The following is a 16,119-nucleotide window of genomic DNA, read 5'->3' as shown; positions in this document are numbered from 1 at the left end:
AGGCAGAATGAATTTAACAAAATCATGCTATATGAATATATAAATATACCACAGTAAATCTCACCTTTATGTGTATCTATAAAGTATCAATCAAAAATAAACAAACAAGTGAAACAACAGTGGAAGCTGGGCACATTGGTGCACACCTGTAATCCCAGCAGCTCTGGAGGCTGAGGCAGGAGAATCACAAGTTCAAAGCCAGCCTCAGCAACTTAGTGAGCTCCTGTCTCAAAATAAATAATAAAAAGGGTTGGAGGGCTGGGGTTGTGGCTCAATGGTAGAGTGTTTGCCTAGCACAAGTGAGGCCTGGGTTCAATACTCAGCACCACATAAAAATAATAAATAAAATAAAGGTTGTATCCATCTACAACTAAAAATAACAATAAAATAAAAAAGGGCTGGAGATGTGGCTCAATGATTAAACATTCCTGAGTTTAATCCCTCGTACCCACTCATTCCACAAAAATAGAAAAGACCAATAGAGTAGAAGGAGGAGAAATGGAAAGATTGGTAGGAGGGAAAAGGAGGACAATGGGGATTGAAATGGAATAAATCAAATAAAGCATATAGGATTTTGTCAAAATGAACCAACTCCTATGTGTAACTGTAATGCACTTATAAAAGAAAAAAAGGGCATCCTCAGCTTCATCATTTATTGGAACATTTTATAGTGCTCACTTGGAAAATTGTATAAGACAAAACAAAAAATATTACTTTAAAAAGAGCTGGGCATGGTGGTGCATGCTTATAATCCCAACTACTTGGGAGGTGGAGGCAGGATTAAAAATCAAGGCCAACCTGGGCAATTAGTAAGACCATCACAAAATAAGAGAAAAACACTGGGGATATAACTCAATGATACAGGACTTGCTTAGCATGTGCAATGGTGGGTTCAGTCCCCAACATAGGGGGGGAACAAAAAAAGACAGAAAGAAAAAGAGAATGAAGAAACAAATAGAGGTTAGAACTATAAGGCTACATAAAACCTGAAACAATTTAAAGAATCCAGTTTAGGAAGAATGAAAAAAACATATTCCAAGGTGAGAGAAAAGTGTAATTAGAAACAACATGATGAGCATATAATTTTTTTTATTAGTTTTTAAATTCAGATTGCAGTAGAAAAACAGAAAAGTGGAGAAGGGATGAGCAGGCCTAGGTGCCAAAAAACAAAGCTGCCAAAGTCCAAACTGATAGCACAAGTCCTGAGCAATAAGGATGAGAGGGAGGCACTGGCACAAAGAGGTCACATGATGAAAGTCGTATTTTAGAAATTAGCAGACTATGTAGAAATTGGGGTGGAGAGAGAGGTGAAAAAAAGGAAGTATGAAAATCAGGTGGAAGGTAACAGCTTCTGCTGTTAGGCACCAGGAGATAAAGCAGTGCCACTGGGAAAGATATGAGGTAGAATGCTAAGGAGAGTCTTAATTTAAAGAAAACTAAGATTTCAAATTGGAGAGTATAAAGGATCAAATAAAAAAAAAAAAAAGAGGGAAAGGAAAACTACAGAAAAAAATGTATCTTTAAGTAGGAACTTTCTGAAGACCAGCAAAACACTGGTAATTATGAAGACTAGGTGATTTGGCTCATGGGAGTTGATTGTACTAGGCTTTCACTCTGGAAAACATTAAAAATTTACACAGTAAACTTTACATTCTTCATTATCTCTTCTCATACTTTTGTGTCTAATCACTTTCTTCATACCATAAATAATACCTCATAAAAGATCCGAAATATTTAATGTCTCATGAAAAAAGTTTGAGAGCAAAATATCATCTAAATTCTGGGTTGTAGCTTAGTGGTAGAGCGCTCACCTAGAATCCATGAGGCACTGGGTTTGATCCTCAGCACCACATAAAAATAACTAAAATAAATAAAGGTATTGTGTCCATCTAAACTAAAAAAAATATAAATAAAAATAAATTCTTACCTTGATTTTTCTCTGTATTATCTCCTTTTGTTTCCTCTTCTTTAATGGGGGAACTTATTCTGGAGGTCCTGCTTTGCCCCTGGACTACTTCTGCTAACAATTCTTCCTGAGAAGTTCGAGTTCTTGGAGCAACTGGAAGTGTCTGTTTTTGTGGGACTTTTACATAAAAGCAAAATAAACACAGTTAACATATCAAAACTCACCAATGAACATGTCATATTAAACATAAAAAGCCTTCTTGGATTTAGAACACTCAAGGAGTTCAAAACAGTCCATAGATATCACCTCATTTTTTCTTACAATATTCCTGACATAAATACCAAACTTTTCTGCCAGGCATATGTAAACAATATATGTATGTTTAAGTCACATGCCATAAACTCTATAAAGCACATGTTATTCAATTTTAATCAAATGCAGTTTAGGCTCTGTTTTGTGATCTCACCTCAATTTCAAATTGTAATTTAGGTAACCCAGGTAAAAAAATGTTTTAATGCCATTTCTTAAAATTTGGCAATCGACAAGTGTAAGGGCAGGATATTTCATGTCATAAAAATTCTCTAAGTTTCTCATGTTCTGAACAATTAATATTGCTAATAGACCAGAAAAGGGAATGTAAATAAACTTTTAGGTCAAGTGTTAGTCTGTGATTAATAATCCTCATTCTATGCCAGGTTCTGTTTAATTTTATATTCAGGATTAAACTAGGGATAAAGGGAATCAGGAGATGGAGGAGTATAAGGATCAAAAAACTGATGGCTCACAGTTTATTTCAGAAAGGGATCACAAAAAGAAATGCAAGAATACATCAACAGCATGATGTTGTTAAGAACATTCATCAGGCCTGTGAACGTGGCTCAGTGGTAGAGTATCTGCCTAGCAAGCAAGAAGCCCTGGATTTGATCCCTACCCCCACAAATAAAGATTTACAACAGTGCTTCCAGCTTTGTGTAGGCACCTCTAAGTAGATAAGGGGGGAAAAAAGAACATTCATCAAATCTATAGTAAAAATTTTAAAATATTTTGATAGTTGGCAATTACCACAACTTGTTACTAGTTTTATACACTGGCATATGTGATAAAGAGTACAGAATTTAAGAACACAAAAATGGTACTCTGCCATTTGTATTTCAGAATGAGCTTTTAGTAAGTAAGTTTCCTTTGTTTGAAAAACACATAGTATTTTTACATTCTGTCAAAAATGACTTAGTGTTTCTATTCTGATTAGGGGCAGAAACATGATAAATGAGTCAATTCTCTACCTTATAGTCTACTAACAGGTTCTAATGAAAAGTAAGTTTATATATGAGTCTTAAATTTCTCTGAGACTGAGAATACAGCTTAGTGCTATAGTGTAGCACACCCTGGATTCAATCCCCAGCACTGCACATAACACACAAACCTTAACTTCAAGCTGGGCATGGTAGCCCATGCCTGTAATCCCAGATAGCAGTACCAAAAGTTCAAGACCAGCCTAGGCAACTTAATAAGACCCAGTTTAAATATAAAATTGTTTTAAAAAGGCAGGGCAGGGGATGTAGCTCATAGATAGAACGCTCCTAGGTTCAATACCCATACATAAAACTTTAACTTTAGCAACGTATTATGTCCAATTTGGTTTTTTGTTTTTTTTTTTTTTTTTTTTTTTGTACTGGAGATTGAAACCAGGGATGCTTCACCTCTGAACTACATCTCCAATACTTTTTTGTTTTGAAAGGTCTCCCTAATTTGCTGATGGTCCTGCTAAGTCGCTGAGGTTGTGATCCTCCCATCTCAGTCTCCCAAATCTCTGGGATTATAGATGTGCCACTGTGCCCTGCAACTCTGCTCACCTTTATACATCATAAATTCATATCTAATGTTGAATTTAATGCTATTAATAAGAAAGTCTTTTTTTAAATCAAAACCCCCTTTAAAAATTTCTATCTGTTAGACATACACTGGAAAGAGGGAATAAAAGGCATTACATGGTGCTCACAAGAACTAAGCTCCAATGAGTTTCTCAAACTGGTCATATCTCATTTTAAAACTACTCTTCTGTAGAACTTCCTCTTGGTCTTGATATATCAAAGGTACCTTTACTTTACCACAACTTAGGTAGCACTTTTAGCTAAGTGAAGAAACCTCTTACCCACTGTAAATAAACTTCATTTAAATTACCTGCGGAATAGTTAGTTGTTTTTGTTACAGATTCTTGAGCTTCAGATATAGCCTTCAAAATTAGATTCTTGTTGGCTTGTTTAGAAGGTGGAAGAGAAGGTCTAAAAGAGTTAAAAAAAAAAAAAAAGATATTTTTATGACATTTTAAATTTCACCTCTTTACAGGCTAACATTTCATTATACCTTTACTACAAATTTCTCTAAGTTTTAAACAGACCAGCTATAGTTTTTAGACAATACCAAGAGGGATTCTCACTCTCCAGAGAGTCCACATTCTCCTTCCCTTCAAGTGCATAATCCTTACTTTCCTATTCTGTGCTCCTGTTTCTTTAGGGGGTTGGGGGGGGAGGCCAGCTAAACTGGAGTCTTTTAACGGGATTGATGTTGCTTTTCTCCCTCATCCTATTAGCTTTTAATGTTTTCTACAAAGTTTGATCTCCAGTACAACTAAAACAAACAAAAAACCACCAGAAGACTCCATTGGGCAGTTAAAGATTAATTTACAGCCATGTTCAGGTACCTCCTTTCAGGCTTTGCTGGCACAGATACACTGCTGGACACACTTCCTGTTCGGGAGCCATAATCATCATCTTCCTCCTCCTCTTCTCCATCGTGATTGAACTTTTTTACTTTAACAACTGAACTCACCACAGGCAACTTTCTCTTCCGGAAGTTTTCATCCTAAAATCAGATATGTTTATGCTTACCTAGTCTCACGAAATAATGAAGTTCTACCATAAAACATTTTAAGAAAAAGACAATCATACTGAGAGTTCACAGGATACTTCCCAGTTGCTTAAAAAATATAAATACTGCCTCAAATACACAGCATTCAGCTAAAACAAAACTCAAGCACTCTACAAACTCAGAGTTCTACATTCATTGTGTAAACAGCTGCATGAAGCACTGTTGAGGAAATAAAAGGGAGTTACTTTGGTTACTTACTAGCAATTGCCAAGAATAGCCTAAAACTGAACAAATAACCCCAAAATTATAAGCTAAGAATAAAACTAACTCAAATGCCAGAAATCCAAAGAGCTACACACATGTAATATAAAACCTTATCTAGGGGCCAGTCATGGAGAGGAAAATTTGACTGATGTAACATGTTGAATAACAGAAAAATCAACTTAAAATAAACTTACAATATGTGTTAAGTTCTTTCACATTCTATTTATTATCAAGACCTGCCAAACTGTGGCCTAACAAGTCAGAATTAAAAATACATACAAACCTCAATACTCATTTTTTCTGAGTTGTTTCTGAAGAAGGGACTGTAAGTCTCTTCTAAACTGTTAAGCACTTCTGGTTCACACAAATGTCCTGTTTCATACACCCGATTGTTCTGTACATCAAGTTGCTTGGCAGCATGAATACTGTTCTGCTGCTGTTGAAATGGCAACCTGTTTAAATGAGCACCACTATCTGCATTTCGACTTGCAGGTGGTCGATAAATTTCAATAGAAGGGCGAGAAGAACCATATGTAAGTGTCACTGTAGGTTTTTTCTGAGATAAGGGATTCTCCTGCACAAAATTGAGGTCTTCATCAATGAGATCATCTGGTTCCGGCTTAATATCAATTACATCTTCAGAGGGTGCTGGCTCCCTCAGAGGTTTCACTGTTGACATTAGTCGGGTCGCAGCTCCGTCATCATAAGTCTGTCTGTTAAAAAACAAGACACATTACAACCAAATTGGAGCCCTTATCTCCAAATCTTCAAAGAATATTAAAAATTTATCACAAGCAAAAATGGATATTCCCTTTATGTATTTCATTCAAAACTACTCTGAAATGGCATTCATTCTTTAAACTTTGATTTACTATATTTGAAATAAAAGATAACCATACTTAGGTCCTATCTATTATTTTATTCTAAGAATTGCTAACGATTACTTCATCAATTCAGCAAAAATTCATGAAGAAAATAGCAACTGAAAAAAAGAATTTAAATATCACATATATATACTCATCTCCCATATAGCAGGCACATACACGACTCTTACCTGGCATTAGTGGTTTTCTGCTCCTGTGAGCTTGAAGAAATTCTGGAATCTCTTTTTTCAGGTCTAGTGCTAGAAATGGCAAGGGGAGACACTGCAGCTTCGTGCCTTCTCTCATCTCCCCGACTGAAACTGCTCTTGTTTGAAGGCACGTTATTATCAAAGATGTTGGTATCAGAAGACTTTAGACTAGAGGGTTCTGGAAAGAAAAATATATGGTCCCTGTAATTGATTCTTATTAAAACCTGTTCCTCTCCCATCACCAGTTCAAAAGTAATACATGTTTATTATAGAGAACTTTTACAATATAAATAAAAATCATCAGTTACCACAAGGTGATGTTTTGATAAAGTACACATAAACATTTTGAAAACTAAGATATACATTTTGGGTTCTCGTGTTATTATTCCACATGGTTTTAATAGCTAACATTCCATACATAGTAATATAATAATTTATTCGATTTTTTTATTACTTTTAAATAATTTTCAATTATACAATAATGAGATATGTTTGAGGTTAAATTTTTGCACACATCTGATTATTTCCTTAGGATTAACTGTATTGTCCCCCCACATACTTAAATTATTTCTGAGTTACAATAAATTCACTGCTCTTACATTCATAAAAATGTGCTTCCTTACAAAGTTCAAATGAGTCACTGTTTTCAAAGTTATGGGGTTTTTTTCTGAAGCAGAAAGACTTTAGAGAGTATCATATGCAAGAGTAAGCAGGAATTTCAAAAAAAAACCTCAATGTTATAAATCTTACCCGTTGTAACAGAGCGAAGTTTATCTAATACACCATGAAGCCTAAAAAAACAAAAACAAAAATAAAGCCTCCCTTAAGAAAAGTTGTTTCAAATGCCACTTTAAATTTGATATTATATCCAGATATTGATATATGACATTTAATGGATAAATGGTACTAAAATTTACTTTCTAGTTTCACCCTTTAAAAAAAGGCTCTTTATAAATACTATAGACATCAACTGAAAAATTATATTTTCCTCACTATTTTTAATATCTAGCCTCTATAAAAATAAGGGCAATGAGGCAGGGGTAGAGCTCATCAGCAGAGTGAATTGTCAGCATGTACAAGGCCCTAGGTTCAATCCCTGTCACCAGAAACAAAGGGAAAAAGGATTAGAGTAGTCTCCAAAAATAACACCTTGCTTCTTAAGAACTAAAAACTCATAAGAACTTACAGTAAAACAAACTTAAGTATCCCAAACATCTAATACTGCTTATTGTTACGACTGTTTAATCAGTTTTTTGGTACTGGGGATAGAACACAGGGTTGCTTTATCACTGAGCTCTATTCCCAACCCTTTTTATACTTACTTTTTGAGACAGGGTCTTGCTAAGTTGCTTAGGGCCTTGCTAAATTCCTAAGGCTGGCGTCAATTTCAATCCTCCTGTCTCAGCCTCCCAAGCCAATGGCATTATGGGTGTATGCTACCACACCCAACTTTTTGTTTAGTTAGGGGTTGAACCCATGGCTTTACACATGAAAAGCACAAATTCTGCCAGAGTCACAAAACTCCCAGCACAGCAATTTATTTTAACAACTTACATGATTTCTTAAACAACTGAATTCTAGTTAATAAACAATCTCAAAATACACTATTTCACTATAACTATTATTTTCAAAATTAATGCGATAAGCAAACATAGGCACAACTGTGTTTTTAACATAACCTATTTTAGTAATATTTAGTAGCAAAACTGCCTTGCAGCCATTCCAAGAGACAACCCCCAAACACTCAAAATCTCATTCTATTGTTTCACTGAGAACCCCAGTCACATGCCAAAGTCCCCATGGACACAATTACTTCAGGGCTTCAAAAAATTCAGAACAGTCTGTTTGGGGTTGGTGTTAACAGAACTTAGGAAAGCAAGAGGCCAAAATGAAGATGCCACCCTTGTATCAGTACAATTATTGAATGTATGGCAAGATGAGAAAGCTGAATTAATTTGATTTTAAATTCAATTTCAGATAATGATTATGTTTATTTAAGAAATCTGTGTAGAGCCAGGCACAGTGGGGAATATCTGTAATCCCAGTTACTCAGGAGGCTGAGGCAGGAGGATTGCAGGTTCAAGAACACCTGGGAAACCTGGTGAGATCCCATCTCAAAATAAAAAATTAAAAGGGCTAGAATGGGGCTGGGGTTGTGGCTCAGTGGTTCAGTGCTTGCCTAGCATGTGTGAGGCACTGGGTTCAATTCTCCACACCACATATAAGAAAGTAAAATAAAGGTCCATTGACAATTAAAAAAAAAAAAGGGGGGGGGGAGGGCTGGAAATATAGCTCAGAGATAGTGTGCCCCAGGTTTCATTCCCCAGTACCCCCACCAACGAATAAAACTGTCTGGAGTATTTCATCAAAACATCTGGAAAAGGATCTACTAGTTAAATTTCCCACCTTGCATTAGTTGAACTCAAACCCAAAGTGATCCAAAGGTTAAACCAAAGGTCAGGTCATAAAAAATGTTTATGAAACAAAACAAATACTTGGACTGCTAAAAACATTTTTTTAAAAAGTACTCAAGAATGGTATAATTCCAGGGGCTGGGATTGTGGCTCAGAGGTAGAGCGCTTGCCTAGCATGTGTAAGGCACTGGTTTGAGTCTCAGCACCACATATAAATAAATGAATAAAACAAATGCCCATCAACATCTAAAAAATTTTTAAAAATTAAAAACAAAAAGAATGGTATAATTCCCCCAGTCAAAAAAGGATCATGATCTTTTTTGGGGTCAACAATAAGACAAACTGAAATAAGTTGGTTAGGTCACCCACACTGATGCAACGTATGTGTGTACCATCTGAGGATAATTGTATTCTCATAATATTCTCCAAAACTGTACAATATAAACCCAGAGAATTACAAAGTGGCTTCACAAAAACTGTAAAGTACATACGTATCAGGCCACGTGCTCACTCTACTCTCACCACTAACTTTCTCTGTAACTAGTGGTGCCTAGTCTAAGAGCCCTCATATGAGTATTTCCTACCTCTATTCTCAGTTATCTTTATCCTCCCCTATTCCCCTACCCTGATAGCAGGACCTGGCCTTCTTAAATTCAAATTTATGCTTCTAGTCAGTACTATCAACTAGAGACATATATGGTTTCAAAGAACAATCAACACTAAAAGAGCAGCCTGTACTGAAAAACAAAGATGCTTATTTAAAAAATTTCATGCTTCAAAGATGAGTGAATTTTTTATCAAATGAAGGCATACATAAAAAATTAAAAAGCTAAAAACTTAAAAAACAATGACTCAGGAGGCTAAGGTGGGACGACCACAAGTACAAGGCCAGTCTGGACAATTTAGCAAGATCATGTCTCAAAATAAAAAACAAAAAAAAAACTGAGGTTGTAGTTCAGTGGTAGAAGCAGAGTCCCTGGGTTCAATTCCTAGTACCACAAAAAATAAACGAACAAAACAAAACAAAAAAGAACTTTAGAAAAAGCAATGCAGAAGCCAATTCAGTCCAAACATCATCTGGTATTTTCAACTGGTTTGGATCAGGGAAAGGAATGGTAAGATGTAAAAATTTATAAAAGAAATCTAACTACTACAGCTGACACACGTTGAATCCTATGGGCCAGGAACACCTACAAGCACTTTACATGTATGTAAAGTAAACCCTCACAGCAATTCTATAAAGCACATTAAACACATGGAGAAACCAAGGCAAGACAGAGAGTCAGATCAGCTTTGGCAATCTGGCTCCAGAGGTAGTGCTTTCATACCTTGCATACTATTTCAGCACGCTGACTCTAACTTAACTGTCAAGACACCTTTCCAGAGAGAACACCTACTCTGACTTCTGCCAAACTTTGGTCTGAGTCACAGATATTCAGAAACATACCATACGGTGAATCGAATTGTGTTGTTCCCTAGAAACAGGGACAGGTCCTCTGTCATTTGGTCCTGACTTTTCTTGTTGGCCACCATCACCATAATGTAATCAGGAAGTTCTTCATCTATTTAAAAGGAAAAGTATATCAAATTTTTTTTGTTTTCCCCAATATTTGTATTTAGAGTTGATGTGCTTCAACATATAGATGTAGCTTTAATTAGTATCTCTATAGGAATTAAATTAGGTAGGAAAGCTCAGCTTCTTTTTTTTTTCCTCTTCATCCCACAAGTACTGCAATTATCAGAAGGATGAGAATTAGAAATAACTGATGAATTTACAGTTATAAAATTGGGGTTGCGGTTGTAGCTTGGTGGTGGAGCACTTGCTACCATGTGTGCAAAGCAGTGGGATCAATTCTCAGCACCACGTGAAAATAAATAAAATAAAGGTATTGTGTCCATCTACAACTAAAAGAAAAAAAATTAAAACAATTAAAAATTTTAAAAAATGAAACTAGACACCCTGAATTATAGACCCAATCTTGAGAATACATTCATTTTCTTGAAGCTGTTTTTTAATAATGTTCATTAACTTTAGAAGAGCTTCTAGAAAGTATATGGACATTCCTCAAGAATAACTGTTATGTTTAATTTTCCGTTTCAAGGTAATACTCATTTTTCAAGAAAACACCTTTATCCCTCGTAAAGGCAAAGGCAGATCTCGATTAGTATAATAAACTTCGAGTTACATCAAATAAACTAAAGTCAGCCCAAACTACATAACTTAAAAATTTCAATCTTAAAATTAGGTAGGAGCTGGGAGTATTATAACTTAACAATAGATCATCTGTCTAGCATGCACAATGAATGCCCTGGGTTCATTCCCTAGTACCACTGAAAATATATAATAATTAGTTAAATAACACCAAATCAACTCACTCTTTTATCCTCTCAGTGGTAACCCTACACAGTGAGGGTGAAATACTGAATAAATAAAACATTTAAAAAGAATACCTCAAAAAAAAAAAAAGAAAAAAGAAAAAAGGAAGCAAAAGCCATTATCAGAAACTCTAACCCCTACCAAGCAAACAAAAAAGTATTTCTTTACTAAATTCTTTTATACTTAAAAATACTCCTATTTTTATAGAGGCAGAAATGTTCATTTCAGAAGTACAATTAGACATTTGTTTCAAAGAAAATGCCAGAAGTCCAGTTCAAAAGAAGTAAAATATATTTAGAAAGCTCAACCTAAAAAAGGAAGGGGAAGACTGGGGTTGTGGCTCAGTGGTAGAGGGCTTGCCTAGAATGTGTAAGGTCCTGGGTTCGATCCTCAGCACCACATAAAAATAAAATAAAGTTATCGTGTCCACCTACAACTAAAATTAAAAAATTAAAAAAAGGAAAGGGAGGTCAAAATATTTCATGAAAGCATGAAATGTATGAAAAGATACAAGGACTAGTAGTCTGTCACTTGTTTTTCTTTAGTAGAGTAACAAAAAGCCTCCCACTGCTTTCTAGCAATTATAGTAAATAAGCTGGGATCTTATTTATGCATAGTACCTACTATGGGCACCACTGGTAACTCAAAAGAAATAGTCAAAAGACAAGTTGGAAGTCTTAAAAGTTTTTCTTCATAATGTTGATACAAATTGACTATTCTGCTATCACCATGCATTAGTTTGTATTTTCTAAAATTCAAATTAATGTGGGCCTCATTACAGGGTAGGGGCAAGGAAAGATACAAAGCAGCCCCTAAAAATTTTGGGGGGCTGATGGATATGTTCTTTTTAAAAATTCTCTTGGTGGTACCAGGATTCCAGTACCTTCCATATTATAGGCAAGCACTCTACGGATGAGCTAAACACCCAGGCCCATATGTTCATCATCCTGATTTGTGGTGAAGGTTTTGGGTATATACATGACAAGAAATACTGAAGTATAGACTCTATGTGTAACTTAATGTATGCCAATTATTTCTCAACAAAACTCTTAGTAATTCATAGGTTGTGCTTGGCACGGTTTCATATCCCTATAGCCCTAACTCAAGATGCTCAGGAGAGAGGATCGCAAGTTTGAATTCAGGCAATTTAGCAAGAACCTGTCTCAAAAAACAAAGGAGGAGAATGGCTGGGAATATAACTAAGGTAATAGAGTGCTTGCCTAGCAAGCTTAAGGCCCTGGGTTCAATGCTCAATATGGGGAAAGGAAGGGGAAAAAAAAAAAGAATCATAGTTTGTTTTCTGAATAGACATAAAATGAAAATTAAGAATCTAACCAAAACACTAACATGCAGTCATGAGACATTTTACCAGAACTCTGGCAGACTTCTCAAGTTCATCTGAAATGAGCACAACAAAAAAACAAAAATCCTGAAGGCTTCTGGAAGCTCATACTTCTAAAAGGTAAATGAAAAACTATCTATATTAATTATAACTGCAATCTCAATAAAATGCTCCATTTTAATCACAAATGAGATCTTAACAACTCCTTAAAAAAAAAAAAGTCATTCATCTTTGTATCCCACCCTATGCCTTAAAAACAGACACTGTCAGGTGCAGCAGCACTCAACCATAATCCTAGTGACCTGGGAGACTGAGACTGAAGGATTGCAGCAAGAACAATTTAGCAAGACCCTGTCTCCAAAAAAAAAAAAAAAAAAAAAAAAAAAAAAAAAAAAAATTGGGAGGGAGGGGAGTACCAGGGATTGAACTCAAGGGCAACTGACCACTGAGTCACATCCCCAGCCCTATTCTGTATTTTATTTAAGCACTGAGTTTCTTAGTGCCTTGTTTTTGCTGAGGCTGGCTTTGAACTCTTGATCCTCCTGCCTCAACCTCCACAGCTGCTGGGATTACAGGGGTGCACCACTGCACCTAGCTCAAAATAAAAATAAAATTTTAAGAAGAGTGCCCTGGGTTCAAACCCCCAACCACCACCACCCAAAAAAAAAAAAAAAAAAAAAAAAAGGAAAGAAACAAGCAAGAAAATAGATAGACACACAATTCCTTCTCCTTTCTCTCTTCTCCAGCAGCCCAAGACACAGAAAGGGAATAAAAGCTACCCCAGGTCCTGCTATCATCAAGAAGCAGGAAGCAAAATGATAACTCCCTTGTTCCAGAAAAGGCCTAAGAACTTTGGCAATGGACAGCACATCCAACCCAAAGGAACATTATCAGAATTGTCAAATAGCCCCACTACATCTGGCTGCAGCAGCAAAGAGTTATACTCCATGAGCAGCAGAAAAGCCTCCTGCAAAGCAGTTCACCTAGGCCTTAAACCATTGAACAACTACCCAACTGCTTAAGTTTGCCCACAAGTACAGACCAGAAACTAAGCAGGAGAAAAAGCAGCGGATGGTGGCGTCGTCAGCTGAGAAGCAAGCTGCTGGCAAAGGGGACAATCCCACTAAGGGACCACAGGTACTTCAAACAGGGGTCAATACTGTCAACACCTTGGTGGAGAATAAGGCTCCGCTGGTGGTGATTGCATATGATGTGGATTCCATCAGCTGGTTGTCTTCCTGCCCGCCCTGTGTTGCAAGATGGGAGTCCCTTACTGCATCAAGGGGACATCCAGTTCACAGGAAGATGTGCACCACTGCTGCCTCCACACAGGTTAACTCGGAAGAGGAAGGAGCTCTGGCTAAGCTGGTGGAAGCTATCAGGACCAACTACAATGACAGATATGAGATCCAACATCACTGGGGAGACAATGTCCTGGGTCCAAAATCTGTGGCTCCCACTGCCACGCTGGAAAAGGCAAAGGCTAAAGAATTTGCCACTAAACTGGGATGAATGTATACAGTCAGGTTTTCTGTACAACAATAAAATTGTCCTTCAAAGAAACAAATATTCAACTATTTATTGAAGGATTGTTTTCATAACCTTAAAGAGTTCAGGACAATTTCTAGGATAAAGATTAGAAAGTCACCCTTTCAGAAGGAAAATGGTATACACACATAACAAATGATCAGGTACTAATTGTGAACATAAATTAGTAATACAATCCATTTTATTTCAAATGAAGTTGAAGAGCAACCTGTTTATGCAATCAATCAACTGACATCTATGAAACATGGTTCTCTTCTAGGCTACTGGAACACAGAAAACACGAAATATTGTCAAGAAACTGTGAAAGTGGGAATATAGCTTAGCAGTAGAGTGCGTGGAGATCCTGGGTTCAAGTCCCAGCACCAAAACACAACAAACTTTTGTAGAAGAAAACAAGCTGGGTGTGCTGGTGCATGTCTATAATCCCAGCAACCTGGGAAGCTGAGAGGCGGGGGGGTCAGCCTCAGCAACTTAGCAAGGCCCTCAGTAACTTAGTTAAGACCCTGTCTTAAAATAAAAATTTTGGAGGGGGTAGCAGGATTGAATTCAGGGGCACTCAACATCTGAGCCACATCCACAGTCCTATTTTGTATTTTATTTAGAGACAGGATCTCACTGAGTTGCTTAGTGCCTCACTGTTGCTGAGGCTGGCTTTGAACTCAAGATCTTCCTGGCTTCCTGAGTTGCTGGGATTACAGAATGTGCCACTGCACCTGATTTAAAATATATATATATATATTTTTAAAGTGCAGGGCATGCAGCTCAGTGGTAAAGCACCTCTGGGTTAAATCCCCAGTACCCACCCCCCCCCCAAATTTTTTTTTCACCAATTTTTTCAAGTTAATATAGCAGAAACACTAAGAACACAGAAGACCCGAGTTCCCTGATCTTAAATCTGCTACTGACCAATTCTATGTGGTCCACAAGACTTGCCGCCCCTTTTTTTTTTTTTTTTTTTTTTGACTTATAAAAGGAATACTACTACCTGCCACCTCAACCCCAGCTCTGTGTTCAGGAACAAATGTAACAATATAAAAATGTTGTGAAAAACTACAGAAAATTATATTATGTTTCATAATGGATTAATGTTGCAACAAGGTTTCTAACAGGCTCAAAATTCTTGAATCACAATCTGATAAATGATCAAAGGGCACTGCATTTAGGCTCAGTAAGAAAGTGTTTGTGCTTTCATGTGCATCACTAGGTTTTCTGTGGATTTCTATTTTGAGCCAAAACAAGTTCACCCCTGGCATCCATTAAGTGTTAAATGAAAAAGAATAAATAAATTCTGGTTCAGCTTCATCTTCTCTGACCTTCAATTTCATCATCTGTTAAAGTCTTAACAAACCCAACAAACATTTCTTAAATTTTTAAGCAATTCATAAACTAAGAACTCTCAAACTTTAATTTACCACTAAGCTACATCCCCAGCCCTTTTTTAATGTTTTATTTTGAAACAATCTTGCTGTATTGCCCACGTTGGCCTTGAACTTGTGATCCTCCTGTCTCAGTTTCCTGAGTTATTGGGATTATTGGCATGTACCAACATACCCATCAGTATTTATTAATTCATTTACAATAATATATCCATCACACATTAAGAAATCAAATTATATTAATATAAGTAACATTTTTATTAAAATAACTAGTTACTAAAACAAAAATACAATGCAAAGAATGGCCTTGTTTTATATTTTTATAAATCTCTTTAATATGTACTTTAAAAGACCAGTGGTTTTAATATCTAGTTTCTTTCATGTAATCTGTTGTCATAATGTTCATAAGGAAGAATATGAAGAAAATCTAGGGTCACACAGACATATACTTGTATTTTAACAGCCCTTACAAATAATGTGGATATTACTCTGTTATACTACACTAAAACTCAACAAATGGTAATATACTGAACGCTAGCAGCAAAACAGAATCTAAAACTACATCAAATGCCTTTTTGCACTATTATAAGAAAAATCTGATTGATTCTGTGGTTTTAATGACTTTCACCCAAATGAATTGGTTAATATTATGTACTGATAACTAGGAAAATACTGGTTCACTAAGCTTAAGAACCACTGACATGTTTATCCATTTCATTATACAATGTAAAAATTACACTTGTAGGGGCTGGAGTTGTGGCTCAGTGACGGAGCACTTGCCTGGCATGTGTGAGGCCCTAGGTTCCATACTCAGCACCATATATAAGTAAATAAAATAAAAGATCCATTGATAACAAAATAAAAGAATTTTTTTAAAATTATATTTGTAGCCAGGCATCATGGCACATACCTGTAATCCCAGTTACTCAAGAGGCTGAGTCAGGAGAATCGA

General features: G+C 36.2%; 1 protein-coding gene and 1 pseudogene across 1 annotated transcript in view; one reads left to right on the top strand and one right to left on the bottom strand.

The window, feature by feature from the left end:
- Zc3h14 (zinc finger CCCH-type containing 14) overlaps positions 1-16,119 on the bottom strand; it is a 51,656-nt gene that overhangs the window by 32,826 nt on the left and 2,711 nt on the right. Inside the window, 7 exon segments of the mRNA XM_047538901.1 lie at positions 1,928-2,083; positions 4,088-4,188; positions 4,608-4,768; positions 5,322-5,751; positions 6,093-6,288; positions 6,861-6,901; positions 9,972-10,086. Coding sequence (XP_047394857.1) covers positions 1,928-2,083; positions 4,088-4,188; positions 4,608-4,768; positions 5,322-5,751; positions 6,093-6,288; positions 6,861-6,901; positions 9,972-10,086 — 1,200 coding nt within the window.
- Positions 11,837-13,755, top strand: LOC124974234 (60S ribosomal protein L7a-like; annotated as a pseudogene).

This window comes from Sciurus carolinensis, chromosome 2, assembly GCF_902686445.1.
Source record: "Sciurus carolinensis chromosome 2, mSciCar1.2, whole genome shotgun sequence".
NCBI lineage: Eukaryota > Metazoa > Chordata > Mammalia > Rodentia > Sciuridae > Sciurus > Sciurus carolinensis.
The sequence above is the reverse complement of the archived record's forward strand: the minus strand, read 5'-3'. Positions and strand labels throughout refer to the sequence as shown.